At 42.6% G+C, this 26,158-nt stretch overlaps 1 protein-coding gene across 1 annotated transcript; it reads left to right on the forward strand.

Annotated features, from left to right (window-relative positions):
* Positions 1-679: 679 nt before the first annotated feature.
* On the forward strand, positions 680-9,065 carry ndufb11 (NADH:ubiquinone oxidoreductase subunit B11). Its single transcript, XM_041946341.1, has 3 exons — positions 680-888; positions 7,435-7,565; positions 8,862-9,065. The coding sequence occupies exons 1-3, from the start codon at positions 715-717 to the stop codon at positions 8,989-8,991; spliced, it is 435 nt and encodes a 144-aa protein (XP_041802275.1). The 5' UTR covers positions 680-714; the 3' UTR covers positions 8,992-9,065.
* The last annotated feature ends 17,093 nt before the right edge of the window (positions 9,066-26,158 follow it).

Genomic DNA, 26,158 nt, shown 5'->3' on the forward strand with positions numbered 1-26,158 from the left:
ATCAAGGACAAATTGATCCAGGATAACCAACATATCCCAGCTTAATCCCTTATCCTGGTTTTGTGCAACAGGCCCCTGTTCAGCAGCAGAAAAGTATTCTGAGATAAAGCAATATTATTGTGAATGCAAAACATATTGCGAGGGAACGCAAAACATTGAAACAGTTTCTCTCTTTCTTGCTGTGTGTGTGTGTGTGTGTGTATGCATGCATATATGGAAAAAAAGAAGCCAAATATGGTTATCAATTATCTATTTCCTTAATTATGCACATTTTCTAGATTAATTTCAATAGATTTAGAATATATTTTTTTCCATTTATGAATATTCTGACATCAAATCACTTCATGTGTCTTGCTCATCCTCTCTTAACTTTCACAGCTATTAGTTTATCATCAGTGAGCTATTGCCTAAGATATGCACTTTTAGAGGTTGTAATTTCAATGATTCCCTAAATGTTGAATTCTCCTTCACGTCTTCCGTTGACCTCATGACGTTTTCCATCAAGGTAAAGTGTTCAGGAAAAAACATCGGACGAATTCTTTATTTGATTTGATTTTTAGTTCTGATGATTCTATCACACCTTGTGTGAATCCCCATGGTGCCATACCCTCGACCACCTCTCAGTGGCGGTAATGCGCGCTCTAACCTAAGAAGAAGAGGTAAACGTTCTTGTTTCCGATTCCGGGTCAACAGTATCCTTCACTAGCAGGAGAAATGTTGACCCAACTGTCACGGTTCGGTCCCGCTTTGCCGCGGTTACTCGCTAATCCTGCGGCTCGATTCGTCTCCCAATCAAGAACGTCCGGTGCCGCTGCTTCGACCGCTGTGACGGAGCTGCAACACGCGGCGGAGAAGGCTGGACACGGTGAGGTCAGCCAGTATGTCAAGGTGAGTTCTACTCCATGATAGTCTTCGTAAACGGTTACTAACATTAGCCTAACAAAAATCAGGTTTATGTCAATACACAGACATTCAGACAGTGGTGACCGAACGAATCAACGAAAATATGCACTAAAATACATTATGTCGTGTCGCAAAGTAGACCCGCAGTAAACTATATCAGATAGTTAGCGAACGTTAGCAAGAGCTATACACGCCGGTGTATGCAGCACTAACTTACAGTAGTAGTGCTGTGTATGTACACATACCATCTGCTATTAATATGTGTATACATCACATAGATAAGTAAATCACGTATGTATATATATGCTATATGTACTTCATACAGCTACAAATCTTAGACCTGTTACTGTAAATGCATTCCTCTCTCTCTCTCTCCCTCTTAATTTCAATTTCATTAAGCTTTATTGGCATGACTGTAGACCAACAATATTGCCAAAGCCATTACAAATACAAAGTACAACAACAAAAGTAACCGAGCAAAAACATATACACAACAGATATTTCACACAAAATTAGATTAGCTAGATTAGATATATAAACATAAAATTAGATATGTACGTTAAATAGATAATTAACAATAATAACTTTAAAAATATATAATGAAAATGATGAATTTATATTCATGTGTCACAGAACGATTTTTCTGCAACACAGTTAAATAAAAAGTTAAATAAAAGAAAAAAAGAGATTGTGGATATAGACAGGTGTGTCAGGTGTTGTGATGGTTGTCTCTCAGGCTGTGACACAGTTTGACATATTTAGCTGCTGCTAAGCTGCTGACTCTGTTCTCTCCGAGGATGTGCTGCATTTTAATTTGATCAGGCAGAGAATCAAAGTCAGTGACTGAAACTTTGATTTTTGAGAGGAACTCTGGTCTCGCCTGTTCATATTTGCTGCAGTGCAGCAGGAATGTGTCTCTGTCTCCACCTGTCTGTGTGGACACAGCTGACACAACCTGTCCTCTCTGGGCAGCCAGGTCTGCCTGTGTCTGCCCGTCTCTATGGCCAAGCTGTGGTCACTGAGTCTGTACATGGTCAGAGTCTTCCTCAGTGTCTCATCAGTCACGGTGCTCAGATATTCTGCCACTGTGTACTTTCTGTTTAGAGCCAAATAACACTGAAGTTTGCTTTGTGTTGTTGTGGTAGATGTCCTATAGTTAATGTAATGTTGTTTTTGTTGTTCTATGATTTGGGCAGTCCACATTGTGTGGGGGCTGTCCTGAGAGGAGCTGAGCCTCAGGATGAGCTGGCTGAGGGGGCTCTTCTCCATGTTCTCCTCTTGGCATTGCAGAGCTTTAATTATGATTGGTCTGGGTCTCCTAAAGTCCACTACCATCTCCCTGGCCTTGGTGGTGATCAGCCCACAGGTCGAGCGGCCGAGCTGGCCAGGGGGAAGCCCGTGAACTGGTCGGACTCGGCTGATGTGCTGTGGCCTGGGTCAGACTCGCTCGGTGTACATCGGTGTGCTGAGAAAAGACAGAAAACAGTGGCAGAAATGCAGGACAAGGAGCAAAATGCAGATCAGGATCAGACTGAGACTGAAAACACAGTGGAAAAGAAATGTTCAGACCAGTGAGAAACCAGAAAAAGATAAACAGACAGAGAAAAAGAAAAGTAACAGAAATAAAGGAAATTGTAGTCAGATGGTTGAAAGTGTGATCAATGAGGTGCTGATGGATAAAAACATGTCAGATGATTTAAGTCTAACTAATAAACCTGGCAAAAGGAAAAACAGCAATGACAAAGAACGGAGTGGTGCTCGGGCTAAAAGAGTGACAGAGGATCCTGTCAGATAATGATGAGGACTTTTTATCCTTTTGAAAAAGTGAAGAAGTTCCTGCAGGATACTAAAGGACAGAGAGCCGTTAAACCTGAGCTTTATTTCCCTGATGTGAGAGGTTTTGTCAGGTCTGTGACTCAGCTGAGGAAGGAGAACGATGCTTTTAGTAAACAGGAGGTTTACCAGCTGAAGAAAATTGTGACCAAAGTCAGATAGTTAATTGAAGGTGATTAAAATCAAAAATGTCTGTCCACATACTCTTTATATGTGTTTTGGCTGTATTGACTTTTTTTTCTTTCCCCAAGTGTGATTTGAAAATAGGCTCTTTAAAAATCAATGGAGCCAGAAGTGATGTGAAAAGAGCATCTCTGTTCAAACTAATAGAAATAAAAAAGCTAGATGTGGTTTTTGTCCAGGAGACGCACAGCAAAACTGACAATGAAAATAAATATTTTGTTTGATGTTCTTCAGAATTGTTCTGGGAACCTTTCTGTTCACCTGGAGCCTCATCCTGCTTCATCTGCCAGACTCAAGCAACTGATTGAAACCTACAAACTAAAAGATGTTTGTAGAGGTTTTAATAGGATGACCAGCAGTACACCTGGTGTCTCTCCAGACACAATCTGCTGTCATTGGCTAGACTCGATCGTTTTTACTGTTTTAAACATCACTTCGGTATTTTTAAATAAGATAAGATATACTTTTATTGTCCCCGTGGGGAAATTTTTCCTGGACTCCGTCCAGCTGCAGTTTACAGGTGTAAACAAAAAAGAGAGAACCAAACAAGAAAGTACAGCAGCGACATACGTCACAGAAGTAAATATATATGTATATAAACAAAAGTATATTCAAAATATATAAATACACACACATGTATATATACATATACACACATATGTATATACATACATACATATACACACCTATATATACATATACAAGAGAGAGATAAACAGATTATATTGCATGGATAGGAAATTATTGCACCATGTATCTTATTGCACGAAGAGGTACTGTTGGTTGTTTAGCAATCTGAGAAGTTCAGTCTGGGGACCCTGAGTCTCCTGCCGGAAGGTAGGAGCTGGAACTCATGGTGTAAAATGTGAGTCGGGTCAGACACAATTTTCTGTGCCAGTCTGGTGATGGACTGCTCATAAAGCAACTGGAGGGGAGGATGATTCCTGACCCCTATAATCTTCACGGCAGTCCGCACCAGACCGGCAATCTGTGACCTCGACTGCACAGTCAGGATTTGTCAGGATTTGTGCTGCCGTCAGCATGCAGCAAGCTGACGATAGCTGTGTGATCAGAGAACTTAATCATAAATGCTATTAATAGCATCATCAGTGCCTCAACCCTGCTTATAGGCAAACTGAAAGGAGTCCACCACAGGACATAGAGATATCCCATCCGGTGTCTGTGTCCTTTTTGGTGCAAACAGACCTGAACATGGATTGGACCCTATGAGGATGAATCACCAGCTTTGGGTCCTGCTCAGTTGCTGGAATCGACCTCAGGACCTCCTCACATTCAGAGGAGAGGTCCTGGGTTTCAAATCTTAAATGAAAGTCATTCAGCTCTGTTGCCCTCTGCAGGTCATTCAGGGTGCTGAGATGTTTTTGAGCAGGAGTCATGTTGGTGATTCTCCTCATAATGTCCCACATTTGTCTGGAGTTGTTTGAAGTCTTTTTCTGTTTGTGTTTCTTTTTAGCTTCCTTGAGCATGTGATTCAGTTCCTTTTGTACCAGTTTGAGTTGAACCCTGTCCTGGTTCTTTTGCTCTTTTCTTACGGATGATGCAGCCCTAGTGTAGGACAACACCGTCAAGTTGTTTACTCATGCCAGAGGTTTTTGTAACCGTAGACTCTATGTCGAGTTCTGGCGTGTGTCGTAGCTCACGGCGAGAGAGTCGCGAAAAAAAATGAGTTAGGAACTCTAAGTTGGAAAGTAAAGAAAGTTATCGTTAGAAAATTAAGGTAAAAAAACTGCAGCGGTCGGCGGAGCCCGGGTCGCAGAGGTGCTGCGCCACCGAAACCGGAAACCAGTTAGTCATGTTAAGTAGTTGCTGTTGGCTTCTCTGATCATTGTCTCGTTCAGTGCTCCCTTTATATTCAGAAGGTGTAGGTACACAGTGCAAACTTGCATTTTATTGCTGCACTTTTACATGACAAATCTTTAAGAGTGGCTTTTGAAGTTTTGAATAGTAGTAGTAGAATTAACGAGTCTAGTGGATTCTACAGGAAATCAAGGGCATTTCGAAGCCCTTAAATCCAAAAAGGCTGCCTTAGCCTTACAGGGCCTTACAGCACAGGGTGCTCTGGTCCGCTCACGCTTCATGAACACATCTGAAATGGATCCCCCTCACATTTTTTCTTTAGACGACCAGAGAAAGATCATCCACTCCCTAGGCTCTGAAAATGGATCAAGATTTGCAGACATGCCACCTGCTTCGACAGAGAACTCTTTAAAAAGGAGTATGTGGAGGAGGTGGAGTTGGCCGGAGGTTTCTATGCCGGACTGCTTCAGGTGGATGCTGACAGTAATGCAGTGTTAGACGCAGAACTCTCACTAAAGAACTGTACACTGCTCTCATGGGCCTGGGAAACGGCAAAGCACCTGGCATCGACGGATTACCTGTCGATTTCTACAAGTCTTTCTGGTCAGTGGTTGGTGAGGATCTGTTGGAGGTTTTTCAAGACAGCTTCGATAAAGGACGGCTGCCTCTGAGCTGCAGGAGGGCTGTCATCACCTTACTGCCCAAGAAAGGCAACCTACAGGAGATCAAGAACTGGAGACCAGTTTCTCTGCTCTGCACAGACTATAAAATACTGTCCAAGGCCCTTGCCACCAGACTCAGAGAGGTGATGGCCTCTGTCATCCACACTGACCAGACCTACTGTGTGCCCGGCAGGCTCATAAGTGACAATGTCACTTTAATTCGGGATGTTTTCGAGGTCTCTGGCTCATTTGTTGTAGACTGTGGTCTTATTTCCATAGACCAGGAAAAGGCTTTTGACCGGTTTGAACACCAGTATCTATGGCAAACTCTAGCTGCCTTTGGGTTCATCCCAGGTTTCATAGCCAAGATCCAGGCTCTGTACAGTGACATTGCGAGTGTTTAAATTAATGATGGTCTGAGTGCTCCTTTTAGTGTTGGGAGGGGGGTCAGACAGGGCTGCTTTCTGTCCGGCACGCCCTGCTCACTAGCCATTGACCCTCTGCTTAACAAGGGGGTCTGAGTGGTGTTTGTTTTCCTGACTGTGACGTCTCTTTTAAACTGTCAGCCTACGCTGATGATGTCATTATCCAGGTTCAATACACAGAGAGATGTTGATCTGTTAGTGAACACTGTCAACCTGTTCAGTTCCATATCCTCTGCAAAAGTAAACTGGGGGAACAGTGAGGCGGTCATGGTGGGGAATTGGCTGAGGGATCAGCTCAGGCTCCCTGGATGCTTCATTTTGTGTAGCTTCCACAGAAGTGCTGCATTTTTTTCACAATCGAATATTAATTTTCACAATTGAATGTCTGTCTTTTTTTTTCTTTTTTTTTTTTAATGCCCATTAGATGGCAAACCAATGCAGCAGAAGACATACTACTTGTATAGGTATAATTATTTCAACATAAACATGTCTTATTTACACATCCCAAAAAAATACAATAATTCCGACACCGTGTTGTTGAATTAGTATCACTTTGACCTACATTATATCAGTCAATGAAAGTCATGTTGTGTGCTGAGTTTCTAATTGGTGCCGGTCCACGTGCTGTGGAAGATTTCAATGTCCTGGTCAAATATTGTCTGTGATTATGAACCCTATTTTCCCATGCTTTTGTGTGTAACTGGCACTCCCAGTAGGTCGGTGTCAAAATGCTCCAGTCGGCCTCTTCCTAATTACAGCCTGATGATGAGAGAGTTTATTGGTTGATGGCAGCCATGTTTTTCAACAAATATTGCTAATTTATAGTAGAAATGTCTATCTCAGTTTTGCAATGCTGAGTGCCAATTTTGGTGTCAAAACTCCTCAAGTTCTAATCATATTACTACTTTTCACTACTATTGTGTTCAAGTCAGTCAGACTTGTGGTGTGACGGGCGTGGCCTTTCCAAAAGTGAATTTTTGGGCCTTAATTACAACGCCACTATGTGGCCACTTAGGTCCAGATTTCTTGAGAAACACGTGTACAGTTATTGTTGTTGGGCCAAGTTTCATGTTCCTAGCTTTTTCCAACGTGCACCAAACCGCCCAACCGGCACAAACACAATCGGGTTCTGACTCTTTGGGACTTGCCATGTTGATGTTCAATTACTTATATGTAATCTTGCCAGAAGTCAAAGGCTGTTTTCCAAGTGGTCTCTGGAAGTCTACAGAAAGTGTGCTTGATGCCTATTAAGACTTTTCTTTTGTTGCTGTAATGTAGTAGTACAGCTGTGTTCAACCTAAAATCACTTGTCCCACTTTGATAACACACAGATGATCTTTGCTTAAAATATTCTGTCACTCTGTCACAGAACAAGTGGCTCAACAGGAGTGTACGGGACATCAGAAGGAAGCAGAATTTAACAAAGCAGAATTTAACAGTCAGCCAATGGGAGAGAGTGTCTTAGTTTATGAATGTTCTGTCCTGTGTTGATCCAAGGTGGCATAACAAATCAAAAATAAAGACTGAAAACATGTCAGTGAAGCCAGTTTTAGATCTGTACTGTATTGGATGCCTCTCATCTATATTTTGCCTCCTTCTGTGCTTCGCAGAATCCTGATTACCATGGCTTCTCAAGCGACCCTGTGGTGGATGAGTGGAACATGAGGGTGGGCTTCTTCTTTGGCATTTCAGTGGCTCTTGTTATTGGAGGAACATTTATCCACTATTTACCAGATCATGGGTGAGTTCCCAGTTCTTCCATGTTCTCATATCTGCCATTATTTTCGCTGTCAAACATGAGATGATGGTCAAGACATTTCTTCTAATACCATTATGAAGGTTCTGCTAAGCTGTGGTTTTCTTTCAGTGAGCAGAGTAAAATCTTATGCTTTTCTTTTTGATGTTTTTGCTTTTCTTAATACAAAAATGCTTGACTATATCACCGGACTATATAAATTAGAAAGTATAGCCGCAAACGACATTTCCAGCGCCTAACCCTTCTTTGTTCAACGAAAGGAAGCAGCTCAGTTGGTCAATATTCATCATCATCAGCATCAGTAAGTGGGTTTCAGGCTTTACCAAGGTAAGCAAAGTCACTTCAGCTAGGTCATTTTGGGTAAACAAGCAGTCAGAGTTGTTTAGCTCTGTCTTCATTTCTAATGGATAGCCTTTCATCTCAGCCTTGATGCCACTGATGCTAGGCTTGCACAGTGTAACTTTTGGCAGTGTCTTTTTCCACAGTCTCTGGGATAATTTGCCTGTAGCCTTTTGTTGCTTTTCCCCATCCATGATTATAATTTAATTGGAAAATGTGTATAACTAAATTAACTTAAGAGACTATAGTCGACCTGTCTGGGAGCTCTCACCATACACTGCCTCTTACCCTGATGCAGTACCAGAAGTCAATATTGTACAGTTTTTTTGAAGGCCCTGAAAAGGTGTTTTCTAAATCAGCTTCTTGCTATGAATGATTAGCTTCTTGAACTCAGTATTTCCCCCTGAGGTCAGAACAGCTTAGGTTACTTCACATTTCAGATTTTTGTTTTTCCTTTTGTTTTGCGTCTTGCTCTTTTCACTTCCAGGCATCAATGAGGATTTAGCAACAAACAACCCACAACAGCCGGTTGGTTGTTTGGTCTAATCCGACCTCATCCACACAGTCCTGATGATGCTGTTTAACTGAGTTTTTCAGTGTGAAAGTCTTAATACAAAGTACCTGAAGATGTTTTTTCACTTTGTTGTTAGTGTTTTCAAAGTTTTTGGAGATATTGTTAATGTTTACTAGGGTTTGTTTTGTTTTTCTCTCAGTCCTTTCTTAAGTTATTGTTCAGTCTTTTTTTTCTTTCTCTGTGTTGTCCTTGTCGATCTGTATTGAGCTATGACTCTTTTTTCCCAAGAAAGTACATTGAATGCAATATTTAAACCACAATTAATTCCTTGTATGTGCACACATTCTGATTCTCATTGTGTGTGTGTCTGCGTGTGTGTGTCTGCGTGTGTGTGTCTGCATGTGTGTGTCTGCATGCATGTGTTCCAGCATGCGGCAGTGGGCCAGAAGGGAGGCAGAGCGTGTGATCCAGCAGAGAGAGAAGGAAGATCTTCCTCTCATTGAGGAGAACTACTATGATCCAAAGAAGATCACTGTGCCCACAGCTGAACAGGCATAAGATTTTCAGCATCCACTTGCTGTATTCCATGATTCTTGTATTTCACTATGATAAAATAAATTATGTTAATGTTATATGTGTTCGAGTTCGAGTGTTTCTGAATCAGTAAAAGGAAAATCTGCAGTGATTGAACCATTGTGATAACAAGTTTCAGTGTTTGACAGTTTTCATTGTGGTCAGTACCAAAGAACTGATACCCAAATTCTACAAACGATAACTATCATCCAGAATTCTTCTCAATCCCACTGATACACCCATGAGTAGGAAAATAATACATCCCTTATGGATATCAGGTTTAAAATACAATCTACCCGATGTTTTTTTTTTTTTTTTTTTTGTGCCTTTGTCACATTTCCAAGTAAAGTTTGAACAGAAACGTCTTTTGAGAGAAGAAGACGGGCTTCCTCAAGTCATAACATCAGTTGCTTTTTAAAATGCATTTGGAGCAGTGACTTATTAACGACAAAGAAACCCTGTATTTATTACAATGACACATTAATGTTGTGATGTAGAACAGCAGCACCTTTCCTGCAGTGACTCTAGCTGATAAGTAATGAGGATAAAATAGACATGAAAAACCTATACTATGTACCATATACACCATGTCTTTATTCTTAGCATGTAACAACTTCCAGTCACGACTTGTTGATTCGAAGATGGATTAGGTGTGTGCAGCTTTACAGCAACTTCCTTTAAACCACTGGCCAACTCCTCCTTCGCTTTTATACATCTGTTATTTGTAGGCTTCAGAAGACTATCAGATGGACTTTGCCTCCTGAGTATGTGGGGGATGTGTGAGTTGTTTCTATTGCATGGTCTGTGTGAACCTGAACTAGTGTGTGTTATATCTTTTGTAAGTTGCCTTTTTTTTGCACAATTTATTTATCCATCTTTGCCACACAGAAGCACAGTTGATGTAGCTGATTTATTAGGTGTTTAAACTGTTGCCAAGTACTACACTATAAATTGAAAAGAAATCATTAGAAATTGACTTAAATGAATTACCTAAGAATTAAAATGATCAGTTCCACACGTATAATTTTTATACGGCTGGGCATCAGTGGTGTGATACATGTTAGTCTGTTTACATGTCATTTGCACGGTCAGATATATACACACATACATTTTTTTAAAAAAGCTGGGGAGATGACGGTTTGAGAGAACGGTCTGGGTGGCTCCGCAGCATGATCAGAAACTAAAAACAAAAAAACCCCTTACTTCTCTGAAACTTAACCCCCAGCTCTGAAGGGGCAAAAAAGAACTAAATGAACTTGCTCAGAAATTGAGTTTGGGATAAGATCCAAACAATAGACAGACTCCTCCTCCACGTGCACGACAAGCATTTCAACCTAGGGCTGAGTTCCCTGAGTGAGTTAAGACATCATTGTGATGGATGAGGAAGAAAATTTAATAAACTCGATGCATGCTTATGCACAAGCCTTCATGGCGACCAACTCAAGGTAATAGACGGCCTCACTTATGAGAAAGATTAACTGACTCCGGAACACTTATATGAAGCCCCCACAGGGTCAAAATCAAAGAGAAAAAAGCAACCGGTGAGCAATGAGCCAGAGGACTGTGACTGTCACTGAGATAGAGAATCTCTCAAGTGACTCCAACCACTGAAGGATGCAGTGAAAGAAAAACACAAAAACAACGAAGAGTGTCACAGACTCTCTGGAGGTCTGTGGGGGCGGGTGGAGGACATGGCCGGACAGATGAGCACCCTCCAGGCAGAAGCCGCAGCCCTGGGGAAAGCGAGCCCCGAGCTCAGAGACAAATACAGGACATTGATGCTTACTCAAGACGATAGTACCTGCGAGTTGCGGGGATACCGGAGAAGACCCAGGGAGGATCTCAAGAAAATCATCATTGACCTGTTTGGCCCAATCTCCCCAGATATTGCAAACCAGCTGGCTCTCACGGTGGACATTGTGCACCGAGCAGGTCGGCGCTCTGGACACGAGCACTCCAGCCGCCGCACTCCAGTCGGGATAAGATCTGGAGGGATGCCAGAAGAGCAGAGTTCCTCAAAGAAAGAAGAATAAAGGTCAGGAAGGCCTCAGTAACGCCTTCGTGAGTTTCTATAATGAAAAAATTCTAACTATTAGAGACAGAATTCAGCAACTACTGCCCTCAGTGGGTACTGATTTATCTTCAAATACAGAAACCACAGCAGTAGCTGTTAAACCTGTCGTATTTTTAGACAGCTTCTCTCCTGTCAAGCTTCACAAACTAATTTCAACAATTTCCTCATCAAAATCAACCTGTATCTTAGATCCCATTCCGACCAAGCTGTTGACAGATGTTTTCCCCTTTATTGGATCTTCTGTATTAGACATGATCAACCTGTCTCTAGCAACAGGCTATGTACCACAGTTCTTTAAAGTAGCTGTAATAAAACCTCTCCTCAAAAAGCCTACTCTTGATCCAGGGGTCTTAGCCAACTACAGACCTATATCTAACCTACCCTTTCTCTCTAAAATTCTTGAAAAAGCTGTGGCTAGTCAGCTGTGCAACTTTTTACATAATAGATTATTTGAGGATTTTCCAGCCTATTCTCGTCTGTCATCGCTCTCACTGCGCAGCGGCTCTGAAAGTAAACACGTACGTTGAGTAGCAACAGCCTCGCACTGTGTGCATGCCGGCAGGCAGGATAACTTATTTCTTTTCAGTTATTCAGAGAAATCATGTTCAATCAAACGTTTAACGCTATTATTTTGTACTGATGGATAAAAGACTCGCAGCAGCTGATTTCTACATTCTACAGAGCCCCTAAAGTGTCGTGAAGAAAAAAAAACTATATCGTGCGCACGAAATACTTAAACATGCGCTCGATTTAATGCACTCATTCATTTAAACAGACAGGTAGCAACAACAATAGACAGCTGGGCTCCGTTCATGACTGAATCTCATTTTAATATTTTAATTGGTTGGGTACCTACCGGAGATGGCTCTGTGCGCAGCAGTTCGGGCAATGCAGCAGGCAAGGCTACATGGCAGTGCTGGAACCACACACTATTTTGATTTCTACAGTATATTGCAGATATTATATAGCAAACACTACCAGTAAATGTGTAATCTCATGACAGAGGGAACCATCATCTGACCGGAAGTTCATGACCGGAAACCTGTCTACACCGGGACTGCGGGGGAAGGTCGGGTTGGAAGAGCCCTAAGAGAGCTCCATCAGCCAGACCATGAATCCAGCATCAGATGATGCTTGTCGTTTAGCAATAGATCCGCCAGCATTCTAATCCCCTTTAAAACGACCACAGTGGTCTCCCAGACCTTCATATATAATTGGGCTACATTGTTTCCAGCTGTAAATTGAGTGACATGACAGCTGTTGCACCTGCGTCACACACACGTGTCACACACAGTTGAAGCATCTGGACACTGATGTCAAGAGTCGAGGCTCACTGGATTTTTATTTTTATTTTTGCTAGTTCCGTTTATTATCAACTCCAGGTGTTTAACACTTGTTCTACCTGGAGATGACCTAACCTAAAGTTATTACCAGGGTGGACAGCAGCCGAGGGATTTAATAGGTCATGCTATACGTAAATCAATAATCAGTAAGGGTGACTATATGGCACTTTATATACAACATACTCATGATAGTCTGTCCTCAGCCTACAAAACGAAGTTTGAGAAATGTCTGCATGGAGCACACCTGCTTACAGGTAGTGCAGCTGACAGATGTGCGGCTCATGACAGATACCCGAGCCACCATCTGATCCTACCTCCATCACTTCCAAGGAGTCTCCTGGACATATTCTATTTATCCTGGGATTTTTCTCTTTTCATTTGTAACTGCTGCATATAGGCTATAGTGTCCAGCTGTGGTCACAGCAATTATTACAATGTATTACAATGTAGCCTATATGTGACTCGGAAGTGAGCCAGCAGCGAGAGGAAGAGAGAAAGAAAGGAGACACCGGACGTTTACCGGCAAAAACTGACAGGAGGGTTCTACATTACTCACATCCCAATCGCGCATCCTGACAATTTATGGTCCGCGGTGGAGTGGATTATCACCACAATATATTTCAAGTAACACTAAATGCAACATGGAGAAATGAAGGTTCCCAACCTGTCCTTTAGTGTATTATGTGGTAGTATTAATAATTGTTGAGGCAGAAGAATGCAACTGATGTGAATCAACTTTAGAATGAGCAGAATATAAATCACGCAGCAGCCTGAACTTTGCCACTGCTGTGAAATAAAGTTCATCTCTGATCTGACTCAACAGCCTCAAAGTGATATTTATCAATGTATATTAATAATATATGTGTCAATGTATATTCGTTAAGGTAAGTACTTTGATTCTTTCAAAGCCAAGGTTATAGCTCAGAAAAATACCATAATCTGCTGCATTCAGACGCTGTGGGTGCACTAGGATTCATGGTCTGGCTGATGGAGCTCTCTTAGGGCTCTTCCAACCCGACCTTCTCCCGCATGCAGTCCCGGTGTAGACAGGTGGCCGGTCATGAACTTCCGGCCAGATGATGGTTCCCTCTGTCATGAGATTACACATTTACTGGTAGTGTTTGCTATATAATATTTGCAATATACTGTAGAAATCAAAATAGTGTGTGGTTCCAGCACTGCCATGTAGCCTTGCCTGCTGCATTGCCCGAACTGCTGCGCACAGAGCCATCTCCGGGAGTCACCCAACCAATTAAATATTAAAATGAGATTCAGTCGTGAACGGAGCCCGCCTGTCTATTGTTGTTGCTACCTGTCTGTATACGTTTTAGTATCTCGTGCGCTCGATTTAGCTTAAACGTGCGAACGTTTTAATATCTCGTGCGCATGTTTTAGTATCTCGTGCGCACAATATATATTTTTTTTTCTTTGTGACACTTTAGGGGCTCCGTAGAATGCAGAAATCAGCTGCTGCGGAACTTTCATCCATCAGTACAAAATAATAGCGGTAAACCAAACTCTGTCTCCAGCTACATCTCTCTCAAGTCTGGGATATCCCGTCACTTCTCCACATTTGACATGATTTCTCTGAATAACTGTAAAGAAATAAGTTATCCTGCCTGCCGGCATGGGCATAGTGCGAGGCTGTTGCTACTCAACGTACGTGTTTACTTTCAGAGCCTCTGCTCAGTGAGAGCAACAGATGAGAGTAGACTCATTTTAAATCAATAAAATATGTTTTAATCACTCTTTTGTGTCACTTTATTAAATGCTTTAGTAGCAAGCCGTGCTCTAAGCGGTTGTGAGTTGGCACCATAGGAACCTGCTCACTACACATTATCCCTTACTTCATTGAAACATGACGGATCCTCATATTCTTGTATTATTGCTCTTTGAAGAACGTAGCGTTCAGTTGGGCTCATCTGAATTACAGCCATTCACTGCAGGATACTTACACTAGCACACTTTCTCCGCCACCTCATTCAAACGGGACAGCTGTGGGGGCGGAGCCTTCATACATAATTGAAAGACTTCCGGGAAAGATGCATCCATGTATCCTCGCTCATGGCTCCTCCGACATCCCTCCTCGCGCCTCAGAGCCACAATATGCCCTTTGGGACGGCCAGACGGATGGCGGACAGGCATTTGGTCCCAGATTTTTAACAGTTAATTCTGTCCTCGGCATTGAAGTGTACTTGTGATGACTGACCTACACAGCGAAAACTTACCAGCACTCTCAAAGAAAGGAAAAAGGCCAACAAAGACCATGTCGGCCAATAAAGACTTACCTGGAGCCAGTCTAGCCACCACCGGTAAGGCTAAAGCTAATGCTAAGGCCAATAAAATTCTAAGCTCTCGTTCCATAACTATGATGCATGTGTTGCGTCTGGCCCGGACACAGCTAGCGCCAGCGGTGCGGGGACAAGACGAGCACCGACCATCTCTCCACCCAACCTTGGATTCAAAATGGACATGGATCTCAAGCTTGATCATCAGATTAGCTCTGTCATTAAATCGAGTTTCTTCCAGTTGAGGCAGCTGGCCAAAATTAAATCAGTTCTTTCCAGGCAGCACTTTGAGACAGTAATCCACGCTTTTGTGACCACTAGGCTGGATTACAGTAATGCACTTTATGTGGGGGTTAGTGGGTCCTCCATCGCCCGTCTTCAGATGGTGTCTTCAGATCCTCTCTGTCTGTTTTTAAATCCCAACTGAAAACCCATCTTTTCTCCCTGGCTTTTGACACCTTGAGATGTTGAATGTATTTATTATTTTATTCCATTTTTTATTCATTGTTTAATTGTTATTTATTTTATTGTTTTACTGCATTTTATTTCTTTCATTCTGTTTTTATTTATTTTTTCTGTACAGCACTTTGGTCCGCCCTGGTTGTTTTTTAAAGTGCTTTACAAATAAAGTTGGATTGGATTGGATTGGAATCTTCCACTGCCCAAGAAGCCAGCCTTAGAAACCGAGCCATCCCTCACCGACGTCCTTGCCGTTATAAAGAGCGTGGACAACAAGGTGGAGGCTTTTGGTCAACAACTGAAGACAAACTCTGACATGCTTGCCCGTATTGTACGGCAAGTGGATTTGAGCTCTGTGAACATCACCAAGTGCAATTCAAAGGTGGAGGTGCTGGAAAAAGAGCATGCAGACCTTAAGGTAGAAAACGCAGAGCTAAAAGAGAGAGTCCTTGAAACAGAAAGATACAAATGACGCTGGAATTTAGGGCTTTCTGGTGTCAAAGAACAAGAGGGGGAAAACCTCCGAGAGATAATTGAAGAGCTTCTCCTCGAAATGATTCCAAAATGGGAGGAACAGATGGCCGATGTGGTGGACTCGTCGGGAGGGGAGAAAAGGGACAGAGGCGCCAGATCATCATGCAGTTTGTCAGAAGACGCCACAGGGACGAGGTCTGGAAAACATCCAAGGGCCGCTCCGTCTGCAGCGATCGAGGGCTCCACTTCGTGCAGATCATCACCAAGGAGGATCGGCAGGCGAGAGAACAACTGTGGCCACAAGTTAAGCAAGCCAGGGCATTAGGTAAGGTGGCATTTTACAAAGGCCACATAGCAATTATAGCTAGACAAATAATTAAGGCTTAGAGCCAGTTACTCTCAGTATCTGAGAGAAATATGCTAATAATCTCTGCATCTTAAAATGTCAGTTTAAGTTATCCTTAGGTGCTGAGAAAGGCAACTTAACTTCAATTTAGTTTCATTGACTCATCACCCAAACCATACGGTATCAAGACACGATCTGTAAAGGAAACATGGGTGAGAAAAGCGGATGTGTGCGGACGTGTGGGGCTCTCACACAGGAATTATTTAATTTACAATCTTGAGGACAATGTTTAAGAGGCATCCAGGGACCTGCCCTCAGTGTTTATTTCGATCTCAGTTTTCAGATAGAAAGCTTATTTGTGTAATTTCTTTCTTTTTTTTTGTGCTGTTAATGTTTTTGGTTAATTCAGATTTGCATGTTATGTCACTTAATGTTAGGGATTTAAGAGGTAGCTGTAGATATTAAAGGAAAGGCAATTTTCCATTTCTGCAAAAGCAAAAGGACGCGTTGTGTTCTGCTACAAGAGACTCACTCTAATGACAGCGACGAAAAGTTCTGGTCCAACCAGTGGGGCGACAAGGTTTTATTTTCCCATGGAACCAACCGCTCTGCTGGTACTGCAATTCTGTTGAACAGCTTCCCTGGGAAAGTAGTTACCTCCAAGAAAGACATTAATGGACACTGGATTCTATGTGTTATGTCTGTTGAGCACTCCTTTCTTATTATGGGAAACATCTATGGATACAATATTATAAATCAGAACAAGAATCTCCTACCTGAAATCGACAATGTTATTAATGAGTTCAAAATTAGATACTCGACCAGCAATGTTATATTGGGAGGTGACTTTAACATGGTGTACAATGAGTGGCTAGATCGCTCACCCACAAAGTTCTGTAAGCACCATTACAACCCTCATTTAATCAACTCTTCTAATAGTCTTAATCTGATTGATCCATGGCGTACTATACATCCTGACTAGAAGAGGCTGATCTGGCCAGGGAAATAAGCTTGTGCTGCAGCAAACCCATTATGTTTGACACAGATTGCCACAACGTGGTGAGGTTGTCTCGTTTTGGTTTGTTGTCTTGTCATTTCCTGTTTTATTTTGAAGGTCTAACTCTCCTCTCGTTTCAGAGCACTTGCCCTTCCTCATGTGTCACCTGTGTGTCCGCCCCGATCACCTGTTGTCTCCACCTGTTCCTGATTACCCTCCACGTGTTAAATTGTCGGCGTCTCCCTTGTCTTGTGCCAGTGTGTCTTTGTCCTGTGGTCGATTCACCCATGCTTACCTTTTCTATTGCCACAGCCACAGTATCATTGCCTTCGTGTTTAGTGATCCTCTTCGTGAATGTTTTTTGTTCTAAGTTCTATAGTCTAGTTTTGTTATATTGTTATTGCTAGTTCTAGCCGATTTTCTGTTTTTGTAGTAGCATCCTTTGTTTCATTTGTTATCTAGCATTGTGGTAGTTTTCCTCCGTGTTTTCAGGAGTGATCTTTTGTTTTGGTTATTTTGTTAGTGTAGTTCATAGGTCTGAACCTCAATATGCTTCGATTTGAAACTTTCCAAGAAATTGTAAAAAAATCATTATTGTCACCAACTATGAGACAAGGGGTGATTGTTCTTATTCCAAAATCAGGCAAAGACCCCAAACTACTTGAAAATTGGTGACCAATAACACTTCTCAATAATGATTATAAAATACTAACACACATATTCTCAAACCGTCTCAAAGAAGGACTTCCCCAAATAATAAGTGATGCCCAATCAGGATTTATGCGTGGTAGATCAATACACAACAATATTCGACTGGTTCTTGATTTAGTCGAGATAGTGATTATATAAATGATGATGGCTTTATCTTATTTCTTGATTTCTACAAGGCATTTGGCACGGTAGAACATCCCTTTACAATTAAATGCTTTTATCACCACACAACCAGCTCAGTTTCCTTATTAGGGGGCACCTCTCCTCGTTTTAGAATTAACAGAGGCATAAAAAAAGGCTGCCCCATCTCACCATCACTTTTTCTAATTGCAGCAGAGATGCTTTCAATTCTTATCAAGAACTTTGAGGTTGAGAAACTGAGTGTTTTTAACAATGATATTGTAGTAAGTCAGCTGGCAGATGACAGAACTTTATTCTTAAAAAATGCTGAGCAGGTGCCAAAGGCCATTGAGACCATCGATCTCTTTTCTAGGGCATCTGGTCTAAAACTAAATCTGGCTAAGTGTTAACTGTTAGCCATACATGACTGCCACCCTGTGGCAGCATATGGTATTCCTATTAAGTCTACAGTAAAAGACCTGGGTGTGCACATCTCAAAAGATAATAAACTGAGTGAATCCCTGAATATCTGGAGTAAGATGCATGAATGCAAATCAAGGTTAGACAGATGGCTGAATAGAGAGCTCTCTCTCCTTGGTCGCATTTACATAACAAAGATGGAAAGTCTCTCAAGATGCATCTATCCAGCTTACTCTCTCTCCATTTCCAACAAAGCAATTAAAAAATTCAATAAGGTAAATTTTAATTACATCTGGAAAAGAAAATCCCATTATCTAAAGAAAGCAACCTTGGTGAAAGACTATGAAGACGGGGGGCTGCAGGCTATTGATTTCGACTGTATTAATGGAACGTTAAAGATCGAATGGTTAAGATCCTTCGTGTCAAACAATAACAGTTTTTGGTATTCCGTTTCTAGAGAAGTGTTTAAAATTATTGTTGGAATTGATTTTGTGTTACGCTGTGATTTCTGTGATTTTCCCAGTTAAATTGTCTTTATTCCACTTACAGATGTTGTTGTACTGGAAGATGCTTGTTCTGCCTTTCAGGCGCGTTTAAATGCATTTTAATGTAGAGAGTTTTATTTTGAAATTACCGCTTTTATTTTGACGTGTCACTCCACCGGATGTGCTGCTGTTTTTCTCCTCTGGGGCATGAGAGTGCAAAGTTGATGCAGAGAGACAGTACAGAGCGTCTAACTTCCACATGTTTCATGTCTTTTTGTTTTATTCCTGGAGAAGCAACGCCTGTAAGTATTTTTTAAGGATTTAGTGATAGTTTGCTGGTTTAATTCATTGTTTGTCCGTATATGAAAGTGTAAGTTTTGAAGTTAAGCCACAAGTTAGACTGTAAAATGCTGTACTGAGAGATACGTTGTCATGGTTATAAATTAGAGTTAAAAACGTTTGCAATTCATTTGGTGAAATATTGTTTAAAAAAATAAGCCACTTCATGGGTAATGCTTGTTGTTGTCAGCTATTTTAAGCTCTGTCATCTCATTTTATGCAGAGAAGTTAATTGTTGTTTTCATTTCTGTATTTTTTACAGTTTCACATTATTTTGTACTCGAGAATGGCAAGCCTGTGCATTAAAACGCCACTCCAAGAACACGTCTTGTTATTGAGTCAAACGTTTAGCTAGCTGTCTAGTTGAAACACAGACGTCTCAGCGAGGACAGTATAGTGAAAAGGCGTAAAGATCCAGAGTTTAACAAAGAAGAAGATGGATAGCAACACTGAAACAGCAAAGTCAGAAAAATCATCAGGCTCTAAGACCTCAAGAAAAACAAAAAGCTCTCGGTCCTCCGCATCCAGTGCAGCAATCCATGCACGAGCTGAAGCAGAAGCCGCAAAAGCACGGGCTTCATACGCTGAAAAGGAAGCTAAGCTTAAAGTGGAAAGTGCAGAAAAAGAAGCAGCACTACAGCTAAGCAAGGTAAAGTTAGAAGCGGAATTAAAAGCACTGGAATTTGAAAGAGAGGCAGCGGCAGCCATAGCCCAAGCTGAAGCATTAGAAGCAGCTGTGGAATTAGAGTTTGATGGATCAGATTCGATTGCTCAAGAAAATTTGCAAAAGGACATTGAAATAAGAACAAAGGAATATGTTGAAAAACAAGCACAGCAAATCCAAGCCCCTGCTGCCCCGCGATCTATAGGACATTGTTCAGACCAGACTTTTATTACATGGCATGGTGCATCTCCAGAGGACGTGCGAGTACAGCACGTGACCAGTGACAAGCATAATAATTCACGAGAAAATGGACTTCTCAGCAATCACAATGATATCAAAGGCTGCAGCAACTTCAGCGGACAACAAGCAAAACCGAACAGGCTTTCACTAAACCCATCTGCATTGTCGTATGTCCCGCAAGGTATAGCCATGCCCAACAGTGTAACGCATGAAACAGAACATCTGGCCCGTTACCTGGCCCGCCGCGACTTGGTGAGTACAAGTCTCTACAAATTTGATGACAGACCCGAAAGTTACCGAGCATGGCAGTCATCATTCAACAATGCTACTGCAGACGTAGGACTCTCAGCTACTGAAATGTTGGATTTGTTGGTTAAGTGGCTTGGGACAGAATCTGTCAAACATGTGAAAAGAATTAGATCAGTGCATGCTGGCAACCCAAGTGTAGCTCTAGAAAAGGCCTGGGCACGACTCCAAGAGTGCTATGCTGCACCCGAAGTAGCAGAAAAGGCCCTGTTTAAGAGACTAGATGATTTTCCAAAAATACCTGCCAAAGATTATGGCAAGCTGAGAGACTTGGGTGACTTGCTCATGGAAATCCAAGGCGCTAAAGAAGAGGGGTTCCTAACAGGGCTTACGTATTTGGACACTGCCAGAGGCATTGGCCCCATAATAGAAAAGCTTCCCTACGGGATTCAGGAGAAATGGCTCACAGTCGGCTCAAGGTTCAAGGAAGAATACAAAGGACTGTTTCCTCCATTTGACTACTTCACCAGTTTCATCTGTAATGAAGCACGCAGAAGGAATGATCCAAGTTTTATGTTTTCACGCAGCACTGAAAGGACACACGAAGTGCCCCCAAGGAGCTTTGGGAGCAAGATATCTGTCCACAAAACTGACATCTCTATAGGGACCAAACCACCAACAAGTCCACAAGTAAAACAATGCGACGGACTGGAGAAGAACTGCCCCATCCACAACAAAGCGCACCCATTGAGAAAATGCAGAGCTTTCAAAGCAAAGAGCATTGGAGAAAGGAGAACTATCCTTAAAGAAAATGGATTCTGTTTCAAATGCTGTGACTCAACCAGTCATCTTGCAAAGGACTGCAAAGCCCAAGTAAAGTGCTCAGAGTGTGACAGTGACCGCCACGACACAGCCATGCATGTCAGCGCGCCACCACAAGTTTCTGCTAGGCCTGCTTCCCCAGCAAACAACGGCGGGGAGGAGGAACAAACTGTCGCCAGCACAGCAGTAAGTTCACAGTGCACTCAAGTCTGTGGCCCTGGGCAAACTGGTAGGTCCTGTTCCAAGATCTGTCTGGTTCGAGTGTATCAACAAGGTCAACGCGAAAAAGCCATCAGCATGTATGTGATTTTGGACGACCAAAGTAATCGTTCACTGGTCCGCTCAGACTTTTTCAAACTGTTCAAGATCAAAAGCCCATGGTTCCCGTATAGGCTAAAGACTTGTGCTGGGCCACTTGAAACATCTGGACGCAAAGCAGAAGGTTTCCAAATCGAATCGCTCAATGGAAAAATGGTCCTCTCACTCCCGCCACTAATTGAGTGCAACGAGATATTGAACGACCGCTCTGAAATCCCCACGCCAGACGCAGCCCGCTGTCACCCTCACCTCAGAGAAATAGCGCAGTACATTCCAGAGCTTAATCCCAATGCAGAAATCCTGAGCTTACTGGGGAGAGACATTTTGAGAGTTCACAAGGTCCGACAGCAAGTTAATGGTCCCCACAACGCTCCTTTCGCCCAGAGATTGGACCTGGGATGGGTCCTCATCTGAGACGTGTGTCTGGGAAATGCACACAAGCCAACCGTAAGCACGTACAGAACTACTGTGTTGGAAAACGGCCGACCCTCTATCTGCACACCCTGTAACAGCACCATCAAGCTAATTGAAAATGCTTGCCAAGGCGAGGAGCGAGTGAGTAAACCCAGCAATGCATCAATAGAGTCTGTAGGACAGAATGTTTTTAACAAAACAGCTTCCGACAACAAACCCAGCCCATCCATAGAAGACACAATCTTCTTGCAGCTTATGGACACAGAAATGTTTAAGGATGAATCAAATCATTGGGTCGCACCCCTTCCTTTCAGACCCCAGCGTCAACTCCTTTCCAATAACCGTGAGTATGCACTGTCTCGTCTCCACTCACTACAAAAGACTTTACAAAGAAAACCAAAGGTCAAAGATCAGTTTCTCGAGTTCATGGACAAAATCTTTCAAAACAACCATGCTGAGGTCGCCCCGCCATTGAAAGAAAATGAGGAGTGCTGGTATCTGCCAACTTTTGGAGTCTTTCATCCACAGAAACCAGACAACATACGTGTGGTGTTCGACTCGAGCGCAAAGCACTCAGGGATATCTCTAAATAATGCTCTCCTCAAAGGCCCTGACCTCAACAACTCCCTCGTAGGGGTCTTAATCCGATTTCGTAAGGAACAAGTGGCTGCACTTGCAGACATTCAGCAGATGTTCCACTGCTTCCTCGTTCGCAGCGATCACCGGAACTATCTGAGATTTCTATGGCACCGAGACAACGATATGTCCAAAGAGATCATCGACTATCGAATGCGGGTGCATGTATTTGGAAACAGCCCGTCTCCCTCTGTGGCCATCTATGGACTCAGGAGAGCCATCCAGGAAGGTGCACACAAATACGGAGCAGACACAGTCACGTTTGTTGAGCGCCATTTTTATGTTGACGATGGCCTCATCAGTGTGCCCACAGACAACGAAGCCATTAGTCTCCTTCAGAGAACCCAAGCTTCCCTCAGCGAATCAAACTTGAGGCTGCACAAGTTTGCTTCAAACAGCAATGCTGTTCTGCAACGCATCCGTCAAAGCCATCGGAGTTGTGGCTTACCTTAGGACCATCCAAGCTGAAGGACAAGTAGAAGTAGGTTTTGTGCTCGGGAAAGCTAAATTAGCTCCTCTCTCCCAACCCACCATTCCTCGGTTAGAACTGTGCGCTGCGGTTCTGGCCGTAGAAGTTGCTGACCTCATCCAAGATGAACTGGACCTGAAACTAGACTCAGTCAAGTTTTTCTGTGACAGCAAGGTTGTGCTTGGATATATTCACAATCAGACCAAACGCTTCCACGTCTACGTTCACAATAGAGTTCGGCGCATCCACCAGTCTACAAAACCAGACCAATGGTTCTATGTTCGCACGGATGACAATCCTGCGGATCACGCATCCAGGTCAGTTCCAGCCTCACACCTAAAACAGACAACTTGGTTCACTGGACCAGCTTTCTTGTGCAACCCAAAACTTGGTCCTCACAACACAAAAGAGACATTCGAACTTGTAAATCCAGAAACAGACACAGAGATACGCAGTGAAGTCAGTAGCTACTTGACACAAACTCAAGAAAAGGGTCTTGCCACACGTTTTACACGTTTTTCATCCATGCAGTCACTCACCAGAGCGATTGCAACTCTCATCCACATAGTCAAGACTTACAAACAAAACAAGTCTGGCATGTGCAAAGGTTGGCACCACTGCAAGCTCTCATGCTCACCTGATGCATTAATTCAAGCAAGACATGTGATTATTAGAGCAGCTCAAGAAGAGTTCTTTTCCCAAGAAATGGCAGCTCTGACAAGCACACAGACTGTGCCCAGAAATGGCGCATTTCAAAGACTGAACCCCATTCTAAAAGATAATTTAATTTGCGTTGGTGGCAGACTAAACCACGCTCAGATAAGCACAACAGAAAAGAACCCCATCATCTTGCCAAAGGACAGTCATCTTTCCCTCCTTCTTGTGAGACAATGCCATGAACAAGTCAAACACCAGGGCCGCCACTTTACAGAAGGTGCCCTCAGAGCTGCAGGCTACTGGATCACTGGAGGAAAACGCCTCATTTCTTCAGTTTTGTACAAATGTGTAACATGTCGTCACTTGCGTCGCAAGGTTGAAGAACAGCTCATGGCCGATCTGCCGCCAGAACGCTTACAAGTGTCTCCACCCTTCACATACGTTGGAGTGGACGTATTTGGCCCCTGGTCAGTCGTGTCCAGACGCACCCGTGGCGGTCAAGCTGAGAGCAAACGGTGGGCCATGCTCTTCTGCTGCATGAGTTCACGTGCTGTCCACATTGAGATCATTGCCTCCTTAGACACTTCCAGCTGCATTAACGCACTAAGGCGGTTCTTCGCAATACGTGGTCCCGTCAGACAAATACGATCGGACTGTGGAACAAACTTTGTGGCAGCTGCAAAAGAGCTGGGACTGAGTCAAAAGGAACCCAATGTGATAATGCAGAAGTTTTTGAGCGACCAGAACTGCGAGTGGGTGTTCAATTCACCCCACGCATCTCACATGGGAGGTTCTTGGGAAAGATTAATAGGACTCTCAAGACGCATCCTGGACGCCATCTTGCGCAGAGACAACATTCAGCTCACTCATGATGTTTTGTGCACTCTAATGTTGGAAGTAGCTGCAATCATCAACGCCAGACCCTTGATCCCAGTTTCCAATGACCCAGACTCACCTTCAGTACTGTGCCCTGCGATGATTCTCACCCAGAAAGTGGGAGTTCCCCCACCTCAAGGACAATTCACAAACAAAGATCTCTACAGCAAACAGTGGAGACAAGTGCAAGCCTTCGCAGATGAGTTCTGGCGTCGCTGGCGTCAGGAATATCTTCCCACTCTTCAGACTCGGAGGAAATGGGCAGAAACAAAAAGAAATGTGAAAGAAGGAGACATCGTGCTCTTGAGAGACTGTCAGAACACACGCAACAAATGGCCTATGGCAAAGATTACTGCTGTTCTCCCAGGGAAGGATGGCAGAGTCAGAGAAGTTCTGCTCAAGACATCGGAGCAAGGAACTTTAAAGATTTTCCAGAGACCGATTTCAGAAATAGTTCTTCTTTTACCTGTTGATTAAATATGTAATGTTTGCTCAGGTTAAATTGTGACCTGTCAGGTCAGGCGGGGAGTGTTCTGCCTTTCAGGCGCGTTTAAATGCATTTTAATGTAGAGAGTTTTATTTTGAAATTACCGCTTTTATTTTGACGTGTCACTCCACCGGATGTGCTGCTGTTTTTCTCCTCTGGGGCATGAGAGTGCAAAGTTGATGCAGAGAGACAGTACAGAGCGTCTAACTTCCACATGTTTCATGTCTTTTTGTTTTATTCCTGGAGAAGCAACGCCTGTAAGTATTTATCCGTATATGAAAGTGTAAGTTTTGAAGTTAAGCCACAAGTTAGACTGTAAAATGCTGTACTGAGAGATACGTTGTCATGGTTATAAATTAGAGTTAAAAACGTTTGCAATTCATTTGGTGAAATATTGTTTAAAAAAATAAGCCACTTTATGGGTAATGCTTGTTGTTGTCAGCTATTTTAAGCTCTGTCATCTCATTTTATGCAGAGAAGTTAATTGTTGTTTTCATTTCTGTATTTTTTACAGTTTCACATTGTTTTGTACTCGAGAATGGCAAGCCTGTGCATTAAAACGCCACTCCAAGAACACGTCTTGTTATTGAGTCAAACGTTTAGCTAGCTGTCTAGTTGAAACACAGACGTCTCAGCGAGGACAGTATAATGCTGTACAAACATAACTTTACACCCCATGATGTTTCCATATGGAACTGCAGATTCATCCTTTCCAGAAACAAATCTTTATTTTTTAGTGAGTGGATGGAGAAAAATATATGGTCTGTGACTCATCTGTTAGATCAACGTGGCAGTCCTACCCTTTGATGAACTCCGTGCTAAATTTAATTTCCAATGCAACTGTAATCAATATGATAAAGACATCAAAAGTATCCCAACAGCCTTTCATGGCTGCCCCTCTCCAACTCCCCTCTTTGACCATTGATGGACAGGATTTCTCAAGTGGGACTCTGCCAAATAAAGTGATCTGTGGTCTCTTCACAGACACTATATATCCTTTACAGTTTAGCAGAAACTCAGGCTCTCACATTTTTGGTCAACCTGTCATAAAAAAATTACATACCAACTTTTTAAAAATGCCTTTACCTCCTAAAGCAAAACAGCTTCACTTTAAAGTATTCAATGATATATATCCTTCAAGCAATCTCCTCAGACAAAGATTTAATATAGAAAACAAAAACTGCCTATTCTGTGATGAACACACTGAGACCACGGATCACCTATTCTTCACTTGTACATTCAGTAATACTTTCTGGAATGATATACA

The sequence above is a fragment of the Chelmon rostratus genome, chromosome 10 (assembly GCF_017976325.1).
Source record: "Chelmon rostratus isolate fCheRos1 chromosome 10, fCheRos1.pri, whole genome shotgun sequence".
NCBI lineage: Eukaryota > Metazoa > Chordata > Actinopteri > Chaetodontiformes > Chaetodontidae > Chelmon > Chelmon rostratus.